Below are 17982 nucleotides of genomic sequence, written 5' to 3' on the forward strand. Positions count from 1 at the left end.
AAGGGAAAGAAAAGTTAAGGAGCAAAACAATGGGCTTGAATGGAAGGGGTCTTACGCATACGATAAGCTTACAATGTAAAGATCACTGTGCATAAAATTATTCTTTTGCGTGTTAAATACTTCCACCACGACCTGAATTGCTTCTAAGTAATTTCTCCAAATAGCCGTTGGTTGGTTTTATTTAGATAATATTGTTGCATACATATGCGGCTATTTTTTATGCACGATATTTCACTAGACAGTAATCCCTTAAGAAAAGGTTTTGGTCAATGTATCACTTATTTGCCCAACACGTAATATTTATTTCTATTCTATTTATAATTGAGATCGTTATAAAAGGAAAGTCAGGCCAGCAAAGTCGATTCTTTGGACTTTCTTTCATGTATGTGACCCAGTTCCCATTATTTTGTTCAATCAGATTTTTACCAATTACAAGACTATGCTTGCATGAGTGGCTAAACATTGTTGCTAGAAACTTGAAATCAGGATTGGCTACGTTACAGCTAATTATGTCTTATTGTATTGTTGTTGTGATCGAATCTTAAGCTGACATGTGCCCAGTCAACGAGTGCGTGGGTGAAAGCTCGTGCATTTTCTTTTAGATCTTCCATATCAACAATGCTAACTCTTAGTTTAGGTCAAGAGAAAGGGTAAATTAAGAAATGGGTCCTACCTGCGTGGAAGAGAATATCCAAGTAATCCGCTTAGCTTTCTCCCTTTACTAAAGGCAATTGTGGCTGAACGTCGCATAAAGTTTCCAGGAGTCCTATTTTTTCCCAAGTCGGGAGTGGCTGGAGTACTGATTGTGCTACTTGGTTGCCGTCTCGTCTCAATCTCCTCTTCATCCTCAGCATAGTGAAATTGGATGCTAGGCACTGAACCGAACCTGTTTTTTCTGTGGGTTTGAATCGGCGTTGATGTTACGGATGAAGATGTTGCAGCTGTCAGGATTTCACCCACACTTTTCCGTCCACCACGGTAGCCAAACAGATGAAAATTAGTTTTAGGAAAGTCGGAAGGACGTCTCGTCACACCTGCCAACCTGTCACATCCAACCGAACTCGTAGTCTGGCTTTTGGCAATCAAGAAGTTGACCCGAGGGGGTGATTCGCGACGTGCAAATAATGGGGTACAAGGTGGTGACGAAATCACAGGATCATCACGTGCAGTACCAGCGTTATTGCGATGGTTGAAAACCAATTTATTATTGTTGACGCATGTTTTATTGGATACGATGGGGGAAGAAGAAAGGTGTTGGAGGCTGTGGGTGGCGATTTTCACGTCATTCTGAACAGTGGGGTCGGGCTGATTGCTTATAAACATGAAATCTCTATCCTCACTACAACTACTTGTGCAGTTGAGTCGGTGGAGAAAGTCTTTGCTCTTCCGTGGAGACTTGAGCTCCACCACGGAGCATTTTAGAGAATTTGATCTACATCTCGGTGCGATGGGAGAAATCTCAGAGTTATTGTTCCGAAAGGTCACACGAGAACATTCTGGCGACTCGGCGTAGCGACATATTTTATGCGAAAGCTGGGAGGAATCTGAATTACTCGAGTTCATTTTCGGTAAAAGTCGCCTGAAGGTATTGTTCAAACTGGGTCTTCGATTTGGGTAGAGTTGATTGTTCTGTTGAGATATTGCACGATTAATTGGCGTCGAAGTACAGGGACGATTCGTACCACTGGATTGGCTGAAGCTGTACGATCGTGTTTTATGAACGGCATAAGCTTCGTTATCCTCTTCCATGGGACCATCCACTTGAATCTCATTGACTGGATTGTACTCCACGTCTTCCTCTTCGTTAAAATATAGAGACCCATTCTCACCATGTCCCACAGATAAGAATCGGTGCAGACCGGTTGACTGACGTCGATTAGAATTCATTGTGACTTTATCCGTTTGTATCTGAATTTGAATATTCTGTCACCTCCATTAACACGATAGGTGTGATAAATTCTCTCTCCTGTGGGATCGTAAATTCTTCTCCAATGAGGCAAATAAAAATAATTGCAGGACTTTTCAATGACACCCACAGCACACAAATAATATAGTTTTATAGTTTTGTACAGAAAGTCCGTTTTCACAATGTGTTACGTCACAATAACTATTTCTGTGCACTTTGTACGATTATTTACATGGAGCTTGATCACAAGTATGTGCGTGGAACAAGGAGCTGTTGAGATTTTATCTGACCAAAGCATACTGAAACTGCAGGATGTATGCACATACATAGATGCAACTCGGACCAATTGTTTTGAAAATATGAGTGTGTACACAAGTTGCAATATTTTTAAGGAAGTAATTGCAAGTTTTGCATGTATGCAGATAGGCACTATGCTAACTACTCACTCCTTTACCTGAATTTGTGACTTAGTTAGTAGTGGCAACTCGTTTGATTAGTTTGTTGGATACTTTAATTTAATTCAATTAAAGATCGTGTATGTACAACTTTGAAATTTTGAATGTGCACTCTGTCTTGTTTTCACAAAGGTAATGGGCTTAAGGATTGGTTTTAAATGATCCCCCGCCGAGAGCAATGAAAGAAACACTTTTTAATCTTTTTTATTAAATTATGCATTTTAAAATTCAGCATTCTTCCCAAAGTCAGAACCCACTCATCTCTTTGGCAGGTTTAGAATTTCCCCAGAGGAAATGGCTAAAGATTAAATTGCTCACTATCATGCGTACGTTTGTATGCTCTCTCTGCCTCACTCTCGCTCGTCTTCTCGGAATACTTAAGATTCTTATTTAATTTGATGGTTGGCAATTACTCCACCGCTTAATAAATCTCAACTTGATTACGGGAATTAAAATTCAACTCGAATGATTGTTCGTGATTCCAATATATTGAGTTTCTTCTCTCAGTTAAAATTTGCATAAAATAAAAAAAATCATGTAAACTATAAAACGAGTGCCACGACATTTGAAGATATTGCAAATTTACTGGTCACAAGTCAAGTCGGTCACTAAACCATCACCACCACTTTAGAGTAATTTGCAATTATTTAAAAAATCCTTGTTTTAAAAATATGATAAATAACCACTTTCTGTTATTACTTCAAACCCATTAACATCAAAAGGATTTTGGCACCAAGTGACCCCGAAAGATGAAGATGACACTTTTCACTTTTTTTTTCATTTACTACAAGAGGAGCGAGTAGTAAATGGATGGCAGAAGAAAAGGAAAGGGCCGGCCAATTCACTGACGCGACACTGTAGCAGCAGGTGACTGATAAAGTGAGACTTCAATTTCCAGGGTTGGTACATATAATACTGGTGCTTATTTTCTTAAGGAGACGACTCATTACACGAGGTAAATGTTGTTTTCTGTGTGTTTTTGGGTGCAGAGGAGGCCATGAATCCTGACATACGGGGAGTCAAAGAAGAACTGAATAAAAAGCAGATGTATCTAAACTCCACGTTCGTTTGAAACCTGGTTCATGCACCAGCATACATATTTTTCAGTAACCCTCCGTTGTCCCGTGCCTTCCATCTCATTCATCCACTTTTTCATTATGTAACTTTAGCAGAGGATTTATTTATGTGTTGGCATGAATGAGGTCCCATTCTCCAACGCTATAAACGAACACGTACCTAAACAGCCATTCTCATCCCAGTGGGACCTTGCACTCAGGAAGGAAGGAATTGGGATGCTCACCAGTTCAGAGAGCCATTCAAAAGGTATAATAATAGTGATAATGCATAAGAGTTGGTTTGACTGGCGAGGTTATTTTAACGCCATGATCCACATATGCGAGACCTTTAGAGATGGACAATAATAATGTTCATGTTGCTGGACATAAAATTGAAGTTGTGTCGTTTTTGTCACCGCTTTGATGTCCCACAAAATTAATTGCCTAGAAGTCATTGACACTTTATAGATTTTTTTATTTTCTAACCCTTTCTTTGTATTTTAAATTCTAATGGAGGAAAAGAGTTGAATTTATTATACATGAGGTACAAATTACGTTCTACACACATGTCGTCGTTCCGAGTCATTTCGTTCAACAAAAGTTTGAAATGGAATTATTGAAAAATGTGCACAATTGTCCATTTCGTTTACGAGCAACAAAGTTACTTTATATCAACTACTGTATGAGGGGGTTGCGCATTTCTTCAGAAGCTTAAAGAAAACTTTATTTTTTATTTTTGTGGAAATGAACCAAATAAACGGATGAACGGATTTTGGCCAAGAATATACTTCCGGTTTCTTTTATGTTGTGTACTTATTGCTCGCTTTGCAATAAACTTGACTTAAATAAACGCGACTTTAGAGATGAAAGCACGATATTTCCGTCGTCACCCGTATTCAAGTTTGCAGCTGGATCTGCAATGTTTCCGTAAATATATACATCCTAAGACATAGTGCTACTTAAACTTAACCAATGTGTCAGCAACAAGGGAAATAATCCATTACTTATTTACTCCCACCGCAGATTTGGCTTCCGAGACTCGAGTTAATTTAAATCTCGGTAAACATTGCATATCTTTCTAATCTGACCCGTAGGCTGAAGTTGTAGGTTAAACATTCCATTCAATGATTCAAGAGTTCTTTAAAGCGCAGAAAATATGCATGAAAATATTGGAGAATGGATAAATTTCAAGGAATTCTATAACGCGAATTTCACAGCGAAATACCAGAAGGATTAACTTTTTTAGCACTTAATAAAACACAGGACAAACAATGAAATGTTACATTGCGTGCAATTCTACTGCATATACTGGTTTAATTTTACATAGACAAGGTGAATCTACAATTTCGCTCCAAAATGTTACGCCCCATTAATTTTGAACTCCCATTTCTATCTGGATCTGATTTTTGAATTGAATATGAAAGTGCGATACCCGTATTGAATTCAATCCTGAATGCAGGTCATTAAAATCAATTCAGTTTTAGCATTCCGTATCCACACAGATGCCCATTTTCATGGATATGCATTTTCGGCATGAAGATTCATCGGGTTGTTTTGGTTATCCAAAGGAAAAATTCATTCAGCCAATCGGCACATACATAAGCATATCATGTGTGTCTACATATGGGTGGTACATAATAATGAATGCATACAGACTATTAAAAGTAGAGTCCGATTCACTGAATCCACATTCAAATCGAATTGTGTCCGCCACACGAAAATTGTGGGTGAAATAAACACGCACTTTAGAGTGGAAGGTGATAGTGAGTGGAGGGAGGAGTCTGAGTCTGAGCTGGATAACCGCCACCAAAAATTTCGAATCAGTGAATCCAACTCTCCTTTTATACAGTTCTATTATGCAATGTATAATATGCATACACATTATTATGTATCTGTAAATATGTAGTACCATTAGAATGAACGGGACGCCGGAAAATTAATGACCAAATCCCTCATTGCAATGGATTTGCCTTTTCTCCAGTGTTCTGATGAGTAAAATTACGGTTTTTTAATTTCTGATGGAATTTCTGATTCCCTCAGTCAATGTAGCAGAAGAGCGTGTATCCAGTCCAGGACTGTCAGTCGATAATATATATTTCTACTTGCAGAGCAAATAATCGTTTATACATACAACATGCTAATTCATTTTTTATACGGGCTACCGAACAGAATGGCTTATCAAAGGTATTGCGAAGGGATTACTAGATTCAAGCTCAATTGCACGACGATAATGGAGTTTTGATCCTTCACATGTCCAACAAATGCAGAAAAGTTTTAACGCACTCATGTGTACGAGGTAAAAGTAAGGAAATGTGACAGTTTTTTGGAACTAACGATTTTTGTTAATTTGACAGATTGACAAGAAACAATAATCAGGGAATCGTTTATTCCATCATTGCGCTGTTTATATACAGATATAGATACGCATATACTTTAGTTCAGTTTAAATGTTGTGATATAAGAGTATAAGGATTCAATTGCATGTATTGCTATTATACAACCGTTGTTCGTCGAGATTTTAGTGCTTGGCTAATTCTGTCAAACGTTGGAAAGCAACCAACCCAAAATACGATTAATGACATTGTCCTCTCGAAAGGGATACAAGCTTTTGTTCGGAGGGAACGAAGGCCAACCTCATCTTCGCAATCAACTTTTTATGAGAAGGGTTCAATTCATGATGCACTAACTCTGGGATGAATGGTTGGTAATCTCCTCTCCTGGCTAAAGATAAACTACACGGATATCAAACTTGAATAAGCGACAAAACTGCAAAGAGTGGAATTTCCTGATTTTTGGAATGTAGAATTTATTGCCATCAACGCGTTTGAAAGAGTTCTTTATTTGTACGACAACAACAGACAGACCAGCGGCGACCGTGTGTGCACAAATGCATATGTGGTGCTGTGCTGCCCTTCAGAGAAATCAATGATTTTTAATGCATTTTTACCAATAAAATGAAAGCAACTGCCACTTCATAGAGCATTCAGTGGTCGTACTGTTGGTCATCACAAATAAACCTCTGCGTGTTAGAAAAGAATGAGAGCTCGGAAGAAGGAGTTGATCTGCAATTCAACCCGTTGTTGGTCTTCATTCATCCCTTTCATCTATGTGTAAATGTAGGCATGCACTCATGCAGTGAAATGAAATATGTATGTATGTATGTACTTGGGTATTATCTGGTACATCCAATGGACGAGGTTTACCGAGGGCTACCAGATTAAGTTGCATTATAATTGAAACTCTGCGACATTGAATATGAACTTAAATTAATGAAAGCTAAATATGTAACGCAAGTAAATACATACAAGATGTGCACGTGCATAAGTAAATCATAAATCTATAAATTAATAGTATTTCAAGCGTAGTAAGAGGCTAAATAATACTTAATATTGACAAAAGGTTTACTAAATTTTTCACTCACGATTCATGTATTTATGCATGTGTGTGGCTGCAGTTAAATATTTATGCAAAGTTACAATGCTTATTTAATGATCAACAATGACCAATATAATTTAAATATTAACCCGTAAACTATTCCGTTTATTTAGCTCGACTCGACACCATTGACCATTGTGAAACACTAATAAATACACAAAAACCACTTTCCATAGACCGAGGATGGCTAGGATGTCAAATGAGCAAAAGTGAGTGCTGATTTGACGACAGGTTTACGAACACAACAATTAACATAAGATTATAAATTATCGACAGACTCACTTTGCACGCCAACTTGTATTACTACAAAGATATTCACGCACCATGGGTTAAACAGAGGGACCACATATTTATGTTTATATGTACATACTTTCTAATCTTTACAAGATTATCGGTGTCGGGATCTCACCCACCATTTGCACGCAAAAACACAACTTTGTACACGTCACCCATGTGTCAATGTCACTTTTGATATACTCATGGAAGAAAAACTTGATCATTTCAAATGTACAAATAAAAGCTTTTTCAAAAGTATAAAATATTTTATTATTCATCTCTGAATAAGAACGTTGTCAATGACCCGATTTTTCGAATTTGTGAGAGAAACTCCTATAAAATGTAATTGTGTCATCTACTGCATTGGACGTGTTGGAAATTATTGTTAACCTTCTGGATCCGTTTCATTGATTGATGTGCTCTTGTAACACAAAATTTGAACTCTCAGAAATTCATTTGTTTAAGGCTATGGAGCTATTGTAATGTTATATTGTATACGATGAGAATATTGCTGGATTTCAGAGAAAGATAGTGAAACAGTTAATTCGTTACAATCATTGACTAGATTATTTGATGATTGATTGATTGGATGTCAAAATTCGAAATGTTCATGGTAATTTGTGCAGTTCTACATATTAACTCGATGGAATTGACACAATTTCTTAAAACTTTACGGATCAAAATCTAGGCAAAACAAAACTACGTACTTGAGCTACAGTAGTTTTGTTAAATTTGGCCTTAAATTACAAACCATTGTTTTCGGAATAATAAAGAATTATGATTAATTAGACAATTCAATTGATCTCGATCCTTCTGTTGCAATATACTAACAATAATAATCAAGGTCTATGTATGGCACTAGGGCAATGATAAGAGTACAAATAATAATGCACAGAAATTGATACACCAACATTACCAAATTAAATCATATTGAAACAGTACATATGTAAATTAAGGAAAGTATAGCCATTTCATTGTCACATGTAAAACTGGGAAACATCACAACGTATACATTCTAATTTCAACATGTTTCTAAAAGTTTGTTTCTAGTTTACAAACAATTTATTATGATATTTACAATTAGTCCCTCTAAAAATACTGCTGAAGAAACGACGATTGTGGTCTTGAATTTTGCGTGATTTCTTAAAGTTGACCATTTGTTTTGCATGGTAGCACTCGTTTACAATTTCCGATGAGAATTCTAGAAATTCAAAAATCGAATATGACGTCATTATTTCGAGATTAACAATGCATGCCAAGTAGGAGCGAAGAAAATCGAAAGATTCGAAGACATCCGAATCTTTGTATAATTGGAATGATCATTGGGAATTGAATGTTCCCAAGACTGGACACGGTCGCCTCTGACGCCGTCGTGGCTTTATTTGAGTCGTCGATCGCGACTTCTTCGGATGGGTTCGTGCCAGAAGTCTTTGCTGGGGTTGACTGTGGTGTCTTTTTGGGACTGTTGGCTGCGAGCTGAGTGCTTGGGTGTGCCATTGCGAATCCGATTCAATTTCTCTACAAAAGTCGGAAACAATTAAGACTTTACCCATGATACATGAATTCAATTTTGCACATGCATATGTACACATAGAATAGAATTTAAATGAAAGCATTACAGGAATTTGACATATGCAAATATAATTAAGTATAAGATCATCACAGGCAGAAAGCATTCAATGAAAATTACAAGTGCAAAAGCATAGAAAATTTTGTTTTTTATTGTGTATGTAGTATGTCAACACACGACCACTGACTTTTGATCGCTGAATAATTATTCATTCATTAAGCTAGGGCGGAAGGACTGATGAGTTAATCGGAGTTATTTACATACATTAAAACAAGGTACATAAACACAAACAATGAGAACCCGGTGCCAAACTTCCTGATGATTTTGACGATCCGTTGGATTTATTCCGGATCCGAAGTTTGCAATGCGCAGACCTAAATCCTCGCACAATAACATTATGAAGTCGGATGCGGAGTTAACCAATTCTCTTTCTTCGTACAAGAAATTTTATGACTTCCTTTTTGCCATGAACTTGTTCTCCAGTACACTCAAGCATGCCTCAAATTTCCCAACGTCTGCTCTTTTTTTACAACGGTGTGCTGTCCACTCTTTGACAAAGCATCGAAATACCCAATGGCCAGGAACGCCTAATTCCCACTACAACTTTTGGACCGGAGCCTGAATTCCTATTATGAAAGGGATTCCCCAAAAAGTCGTCTGAGGAAATTCTCTCCCAAAATAATTCTTCTCCAAATAATCCCCCTTTAATCCACGACCGACAAAACATTTTACAAGTACAAGATTCTAGAATGTACTGAACGTTGATCTCGAAAAGGTTGACTAATCCACTGGCCCGTAAATTCCTGCATTGCATGTTTATGTTAGGATTTTATGTACATGCAGTGTGGCCTTTTAATGTCAACTTCCTCTTTTTAGTGGGAGTATTTATTATGAAGTTCAATCTGCACAAATTTCCTTTGTTCAGCATAAATGTTAGTACGTATTGACGAGTGAGGTGACATTTGCGGTTTCAGTCAGGACCCCAACATATTTAAATAGGGGATGTTACATGCATACATATGCTAAAAGGACAATTAACCATTAACCCGATCTCCCAACTCCAATGGTTGGTTGTAAAGTTGAAACATCTAACATTTCACTGCTATGTACACACAAATACAAGATTTTACTGCATTCCGAATGACATTTTAACCAACGAAGGGTTTTAAATTTGGAATGTAAATGAACATACTCAAACAAACTTTTTATTTTTCTGAAGTTCTCAAGCATAAAAATTAATGAACCTTTTGCAAATCCAAACCTGAACCATTTGCTTGCTACCATTTAGACTACATGTAAAAACATGTAAAGAATTTCCAGAAATGTTGTCCAGCACCAGGTTGAAAGGAAAGAAATTCAAAACTAAGATTAGGAGATGGCAAAATACGACCTAAAATAAAAGAGTTTTGTTGAAGATTAGTATGACTCATTTTTATGCTTTCATAACCGTTGAGCAAGAAGTCAGGTTAGCTGTATTAGCTGAAGTTGCGGCCAAATTTGACTTGATTTATCAAGACTAAACTCATATTCAAATAAAAAAAATTGTTGGAATTCGATTCTATACAAATTCATCGTGTTGTTTGCTGGGCAGGGCCAATTTATCTCTTGTATGGAATATCTAAAGAAAAATGAGAATCCGCCCACGCAGATGTCCGCAGAGACTTTGAGATGCATAGATAGTTAATAAAGCAAATGCCACTTTTACTCCCATGAGGAACTCCCTAGTTAAATATACTCTTTCCTTCGTAGGAGGTAACATCAGAGATATGAGCTACAGATCCACTACCAGTATTGCTACTTCATAGTTCATATCAGCCCAGCTCCTCTAACGCATATTTATGCTATCTAATAACGTGCTGTTAAATGACACAGAGGCTGAAAGTGAAGTCATGTCGATGTCATTTTCATGAAAAATGATTTCCAAATGATCCTTCGCATGACTTTCGCATATTTTAATAAATTTGCCCGAAACAAAACAATATTTCCTCTCCTGTCACTCAACCCTAAATTTTGCTGCATATGACAAAATGCTAACAGTTCTCTCTAATGTACCAATATTACCGCTTCTGATGAGTGAATGTAACTGAAAGGCTGGTTGTTTCCATATGCATGTGTATTTGGATGTCTGTACAAGTCAGCGAATGTACGTGGCAGCCTAAACAAGATGATCCTTCCCGTATTTATTTATTCAATAATTTTGTTTTCACGCAAAAAGGCTATAAATATCATTTTATGGCTCACTCGTTACGGTATGTAATATCATTTTGGAGATTTCCGAAGTCATGAAAAGATGGACAACCCTCAAATCTCTTGGTCTCGAGGGGAACATAACCTAATGTAAGTGGGGTCGTAAAAGTAAAGTTTGTTTTATCGGCACGCGTGCAGACATATCCACAATTTATTTGCATTATCAAAGGGTTCATATAGTATCTTAACACGAATGAGCGAAGAAAAACAATGCCCAAACTACAACCCATCCATCAAAAATGTACAACCACATACTGGAGTTATCGTACATAGCAAAAAGCTAAAATGCGATCAAAATGGTTTAGTGACAAGCCTGCTTCTGACTTAGTAGACGGCATGGGAAAAGAAACATTACAATTTGAGTCGTTTATTGGAAAAATATGCAGTTCTGAAATTATTCACAAATGGACGGAAATCTTCCCTTTAGAAATTACATTTCTAAGTAGTATATACATTCATTATTCATTTATTCTCAAATGTGGTCGTTTCTCAAAATTATGTACATAAGCCAATACACATAAACCCATTTAATTTTGACAAGACCAAGTTCAGAGAATGTTTATGCACCTACAACGTACTGATAATTGGACATTCCAAATTCCCCTAACAGGCTAATATCTTATCATTTCTTGAGAAATAAATCCTTACACAGGAGATTAGTAAAGGATAAAGGAAAATTTACCGTGAGCAGATGATACGATTCGTCGTGTAAAACTTTACCAGCAATGCGAAACTCTGGAATCGTTATCGCAGTACATGTACATCTGCATGTCCTGTATGATCTTATACAAATTATCCCTTGTTTAATTGTTTGTAGGGAACTGCACTCTTTAACCTCTTGGTCAAGTCATTAGCGAAGGAGATTATGCAACAGCACTAGCTAAACTCGTTCCAACTCCAACCGTGCTAATTACTTAGTGATGATTACTCGTTATGAAATAACTACTCAATGCCAAGGAATGGAATCCCATAAAAAAACAGTGGTTGCATTACCGCTTATAAATTGCAAAATACCAAAACTTCAATACATACTTAATTCCGTCATCAACTCTTTTCTCAAAGTTTATGCCTGCTTGTGCTTCATTCAAGGATGAACTATCAGCATAAATTTTACATATCTACGTCGACAAAGGTACTCTTCAAGCATCAGCAACTGCTCTTTAATTGGAAGATGACCACATCTCATTCCAAGAAGCAGGTAAATAAAGCAAGTCTCATTTAGGCAACGTGTCATAATAGCTAACACTAACACACATTATGCCCATAATCATGCTTAAAGCTGTACTTAATCCAAGGACAAATATTAAAACCATCCCACAGCACACACAGCACGTAAAGCCCGACTTGTAATTGCATCTACGTTTATAGCTTTTTATTGGGCAAAGACTAAGCTACCAAGTTGAACTTACCAGTGTCAATACTGCTTTGAAAAGCGGCGTCTTCTTTGGCGATGAGATGGAATGAATGAATGAATGGATTGTCAAATTAAGTGTATTTTAGCAACTGCAGGATTGAATTGCACACTGTTGGGAAGTGGAAGCAAGGTGTGTTTGCAGTGGAGCTGGTTGGATTGAGACTGAGCAGTTCGCTCGTATCGACTCGCCCTTCGCCTCGCTCTTCTTCTCTGATGGAGCTGCTTTTATTCACTCCCGATATTGCTTCCCACTGAAAAGGCTGGAAATGCGATGTGATGTAATGCTATGCTTCGTATATGTATTACGCTATATGAAAAAGTGGAGTATTCGCTGAACGAATCCTTCCTTTCTCTCCTATTACTTCTTAAAACTCTGGTTTTGTCGCTGTGTGGCCTTATCCTTGGTAGTTCAGTGGTAATTCAGAAAAGAGAACAACCACAGGCACTGCGGTTTTGGTTTATTTATCTCTTATTACAAGGCGGTTTATGGGAGCAGTAATCGTGTACATAAACTTGAGCAACCCAAAAATTGGTATATTTAAATTACTTATTATTACGACGATGTGGATGTGGTGTTATATCCAAATTGAATCATTGCCAGTTTAAGAGGAAGAAGCAATCTAATAACACAAAAGTCAGGGATGCATGACGGATATGGTTTTAATTCATTCCTTTTTTATGTTGGGTGCTGGATTAAAGAGATTTTATAATGCAATTAGATGAAGAAAAGATCAAAACTTTACCACTTATTTATTTATGTGTGTACCGGTATGCGTATGTGATATAAGACGCCCATACTTTCTTTCTACTCTGTCCAGAATATTTTTTTCGCCCAAATGGTTATGCTGCTTTCTTCATGTGAGCTGAAATGGTAGCGAAGTGCGTCGCTGGTTTCATGGGCAGTGTGATGGGTATTTGCACACGCTCACTTTCTTCTCACTTTCACTCTTCGTTTCATTCAGCATCCGGCGAGTTCAGTGGTGGTAACGACCAGCCATAAGTTACAACGTACATCCCAGATCCCGGGATGACTTTGCCTGGTCCCAACTTTTCCTCTTGCGTGATGCTGCTGCTCTTCGTTCCCAGGTTGTCTGACGCGGTTGCGTTGGCCAAATAAACCGACTTCCGTTTACTGCTTCTACATATGCACTTCTTCGGAGGATCTCTGTCCTGGTCGTAAAGTCGGGAAATAAATTCAACAACGTCCGTTTTACTGGGACAATGATCACTTTGGCTTGAATGCTATTCATTTGCATTTGTGGATCTGAGGTAAAGCCTTCTCAGTTAGAGTTAATATAAAGTGAGGCCTTAGGCTCAATATTTTAGATTGTGCATATGACCAGAAAATCATATCATGCGTATAATTTAAAAGTCACAACACATAATAGAAAGCATGTGAGTGCAATTTAAGATTTGGTATATCAGGACAGAATACGACAGGTAGATCTACTCGGCTATGCCAAGCTCGGCTATGGTCTGCTGAATGAAGATAAACTAAACCCTAAAAAGGAAAGCTTAGATGAGACAAACAAGTGCGATGAAAAGTACTAAATAAATTTTTTCTTCTGTGAATGATATAGAATTTTCATATTTCCAGCACCAGCGTCCCATTTCATTTTAAGCTAACGAAAGTAAATTGCTCGTAGCAGGTCAGCTCCCATACGAACAACACTAACGATTCTATTTAATACTAAGAAATAATAATATTCAAATGCTAACAAAGGTTAACAAATTATGATTTATTCTTATTTCTGCATACGTAATGCATACATAATATCAGTACATATGTAATTAAGGATATTATGTAAGCATATGTTAATTGAGTAGAACGGTATCAACTCTATGATTACATTTATAAGGATTCATAATTTTTAGCGAGAAGAAAAATTATTAAATGATTTACCATTTACCATGAATAATGTTTCATAATTTGTTTGAATAGTTTGAATAATTTGATAATTATGGTATTATGCATACCTATGTACGTGGTAGTGAATTGAATGAAATGGGGCGCTGATGCTGGAAATATGAAAATTCTATATCATTCACAGAAGAAAAAATTTATTTAATACTTTTCATCGCACTTGTTTGTCTCATCTAAGCTTTCCTTTTTAGGGTTTAGTTTATTTGGTGGTTTTTAGTCGAATTGGAAAGTAATTTATTAATTGCTTATTGTGATCGTTTTGTTCGTCTGTCTGTCATTCCGTCCGTGGGCAGATATCTCCAGAACGACTCATAGTCAAGCGCGGTTATCGCCATTGTGCTTCTAATTTTTAGTTCTCGGTCGAGTTCGATAATATGATTAATAGGTCCACCCCCCATTGCGCCAGAGAGTGTGGTCCAAAATTAAGTTTCACCTTAATTTTCATGTGGCGTATCATTTTAAAGAAAATTTCACCACGAGTATTTTTGACCTAATGACCGTGAGGACGAAGACCAAAGACCAAAACCACTTAATTGCAGTTGAAACCTATGTTCCAACATATGTGACCTCTGACTTCCTATACACCGTTCCTGGGGTGTTGTAGGTCAAAACTGGTATAATACTCGTGTTCAGCGTTCAAAATCTATCTGAAATGTTTCGACATTTGTGGCAAATTTATGTTATTTAACATTTGATAACATTTTTGTGACTTTTGCTGACCTTCAAGGGCAATATATCTAGGTAACCGTTGAACTCAGAGTTAAATTTCCTAAATTGACGTGTATGCAATTAGTAGCCTTTTTGGCCTTCATAACCGGGGGTGTGTTCCGATTCTAATCAGGTCTAGCAATTGACGTAAGAAACCTACATATAAATATCTTCAAAGTTTCATTCAAGTCTGTACATATATTGCTGCGTTCACATCGAACCGACAGACGGACGGACATAACGATCTTATAAATGGGTGTCGCCCTTATATTAATAATCACTTTACTGTGTGCTTGGTGGGCCTTAGCAACTAAACTTGGTGGTGGTGGGAGTGGTGATATTTGACCACCATCAAAACTTTCCCAGTTTTAAACCGATTTTAGGCATTTTAATTTTGTATTTTTCTAGAAAATATTTATCAACTTTTTTCCCATTTACATTTTGCATACATGTCTTCATTTTTTTCTAATCTCCCAAAAACACATTTTTGATGGTGTTTTTGTTGCATATCTCAGAAACAGGTTAACATTCTAGCCTCCCGTTCGGCAGTTCAATTCTAATTTGCCATAATTAACTCTGGACACTAATTTCATTAAAATCCGATGGAAATTCACCTAGATCTGAAAAAATTAAGCTTTCCAAAACTGTAGTAACTGCTTACTTACAAATTGTTAGATGATTTTTTTCCTACAGTAACTATAGCCTCATCGAAGAAAAAGTTGGAAATCCCGTCTTAAAAAAGCTTATATATTTAACTGACAGATCGGATCGACTATATTAAAGTCAGACCGGAGCCAACCTTCTTGAGCCCATGATTTTGTTTTGCACAATTGTTATACATTATGTGTAACAAACACTCTGCTGAGGTTCATATTTATATTCGAAATCCAAATATCACGCACTAACAATCGCCAATTCAAGTGCTATTGTCAGTATCATTGTCAGCAAATAAACTAGACCAGTTCATTAAGACGATCCTGAAGGGGATGCTGCGTGAATGAGCAAAAATTTAAAAGGATGAGCGTGTAAGAAAAGAACACAATGAAAAGTGATGATGAGCACCATTGAGACTCTTGGAACTCAATAATAATCCAAGATGCAGTGCTGCAATGCATAGTTTCATGGTTTTTAAATGGTTTTGAGCTCTAGAAGAGCTGGAGAATCGGTCTAAAATCCACTTTTAACTTCTGGCTCAACTCAAAACACAACAAAAAACTGTAGTAGTAAGCTTTTGAAATATTGAAGGATTGCATTTAGCATGGTAAAAAACTAGTCAGCTCTCCGAGTGCAGAGTGTCACGTTTAAAATGTCTACACCTCGTCTCACTGGCTGGTTGACAAACAGCTTGAGATTTGAAACCAGTGTTGTTGTGCATATGACATTTTGATTTTCAAGACTTTACACTAGAGGATTGGCTCAACTGAAGTTGTATCCTTGCAGAAAACTGAATGAATTCAACTTTTGTGATTTATGACAAGTCAAATAAAATAAAGGATCGAATTTCCTCTTTCAATGACAATAAAATAAGTTTAAATTCTAGGCACGAACAATAGGCATCTTTACATCTTCATGAGAAAATTCATCTCAAGAAGATGTGATATTTAGACTAGTAGAAGCATTCTACAGATCAGTTCAACATTTTTATATGGAGGTTCATAAGAGCTTTCTGCAAATCTCATTCATGTGCCAATTCAAACCAGGAGCATTTTTATCTGCTCATGGTTTTATATCCGATTTTGTTGTTTCGGCACGAGTTAGCGATAGAGTAACGATATGACAGAAGGATGACAGAAAGACTGCGAGTTGCTGTATTCCATCCAAAAACACTCCACGCACTTGCAGTTCCATCCACTCAATCGCGATTTAATAGGTCACACACGCACATTATATGTAAATCCAGCTCAGGCAGGACACGTGGACCAGAAAAGCGTGTGAATAATACATAATAATAAGAGCTATATTTACTGTACTGCTTTTCTTTGGCCAAATATCATCATGTGCATATGTATAAAATAAGCCTTGAATGATTGGCGTATCATCGTGAACAACATTTATTGACAACGGGTATAAATATATTGACCTGAATAGCACTATTATTTTTATTCGCTTACGTATGCATACATACACATGTATAGCAGGTTTTGTGTACTTGCACACTACGCCTGTGGTAATAAAGTTCACGCATTATTTTATGTGGTGTAAAATACTTTAACCATTATTCGCGTATAATTTCGCGATTTAATCACACTATCCTTTGATATGAAACCATTTTACAGTTCACGAGCCAAACCTTTAACTCCAGTTACAGCACATGCCCAATATGTAAGTGTTTTTATGTAACCGTTGGCTTGTCACATCCCTCAATTTTTTTAAAATTAGATCAACTTCGACATGAAAGTCAAAGGAAATGTTCAGTGAAATAGATTAGTTTGGAAACTCGGATTTCATGTTGAAGGGAATTTTGACTTAATTTTTTATGTACTATATTCGTTCTCAATCTTTTGCTTCTTTGCACTGATCGTAACTTGCATACAGGAGGAAAATCGGAGGCTCGTTATTTTTTGTTATTGAAAAGTCTAAGAACATGAACTCGAGCTTCTAAAAAGCACTATTTTCTACATTACTACGTTCCGATCAGCGAGCAATGACGTTAATCTTCTGCATGCATTGTATGTTGGAAATCATGACTCGGTGAAAAAATAATAATTTAAGACCTTGTTAGCATACAATTTAGGGTTTTATCTCACGAGCTAAGATCATTCCATTCCATAATTCAAGTAAATTGACATTAATGATACAGCACAAAAAAACTGGAATTTAACAAATAAATTAAGTTAATCCTGAATTGTTTTTTGAACCATGTTGGAGGACATTTCTTAATTGCATATTAACAGCTGAAAGCTTTTAAATATAAATTGCACTCTTCATCGGACACACAATTTTTTACAGGTAGACAAAGCAAAGTCCAACAATTAATTAATTAAATTTAATT

At 36.7% G+C, this 17982-nt stretch overlaps 1 protein-coding gene and 1 long non-coding RNA gene across 3 annotated transcripts in view; both read right to left on the reverse strand.

Annotated features, from left to right (window-relative positions):
• Positions 1-17982, reverse strand: part of LOC110847912 (rap1 GTPase-activating protein 1) — a 122018-nt gene that overhangs the window by 101477 nt on the left and 2559 nt on the right. The window contains exon 1 of one of the 2 annotated variants that reach the window (XM_022094953.2): positions 674-2878. The exons of the other annotated variant lie outside the window; for it this stretch is intronic. Within the exon in view, the coding sequence (XP_021950645.2) occupies positions 674-1887 (1214 nt within the window). The 5' untranslated portion in view covers positions 1888-2878. Of the gene's footprint in view, positions 1-673; positions 2879-17982 lie in introns of those variants that run through there. 2 annotated transcript variants of the gene reach the window in all.
• LOC110847913 lies at positions 6925-13836 on the reverse strand. The gene is made up of 3 exons (XR_002547712.2): positions 13125-13836; positions 12354-13046; positions 6925-8645 (listed from the first exon to the last, which is right to left on the reverse strand). It is a non-coding gene; the product is annotated as an uncharacterized LOC110847913 (long non-coding RNA).

The sequence above is a fragment of the Folsomia candida genome, unplaced genomic scaffold (genome assembly GCF_002217175.1).
Source record: "Folsomia candida strain VU population unplaced genomic scaffold, ASM221717v1 Fcan01_Sc003, whole genome shotgun sequence".
Classification (NCBI taxonomy): domain Eukaryota; kingdom Metazoa; phylum Arthropoda; class Collembola; order Entomobryomorpha; family Isotomidae; genus Folsomia; species Folsomia candida.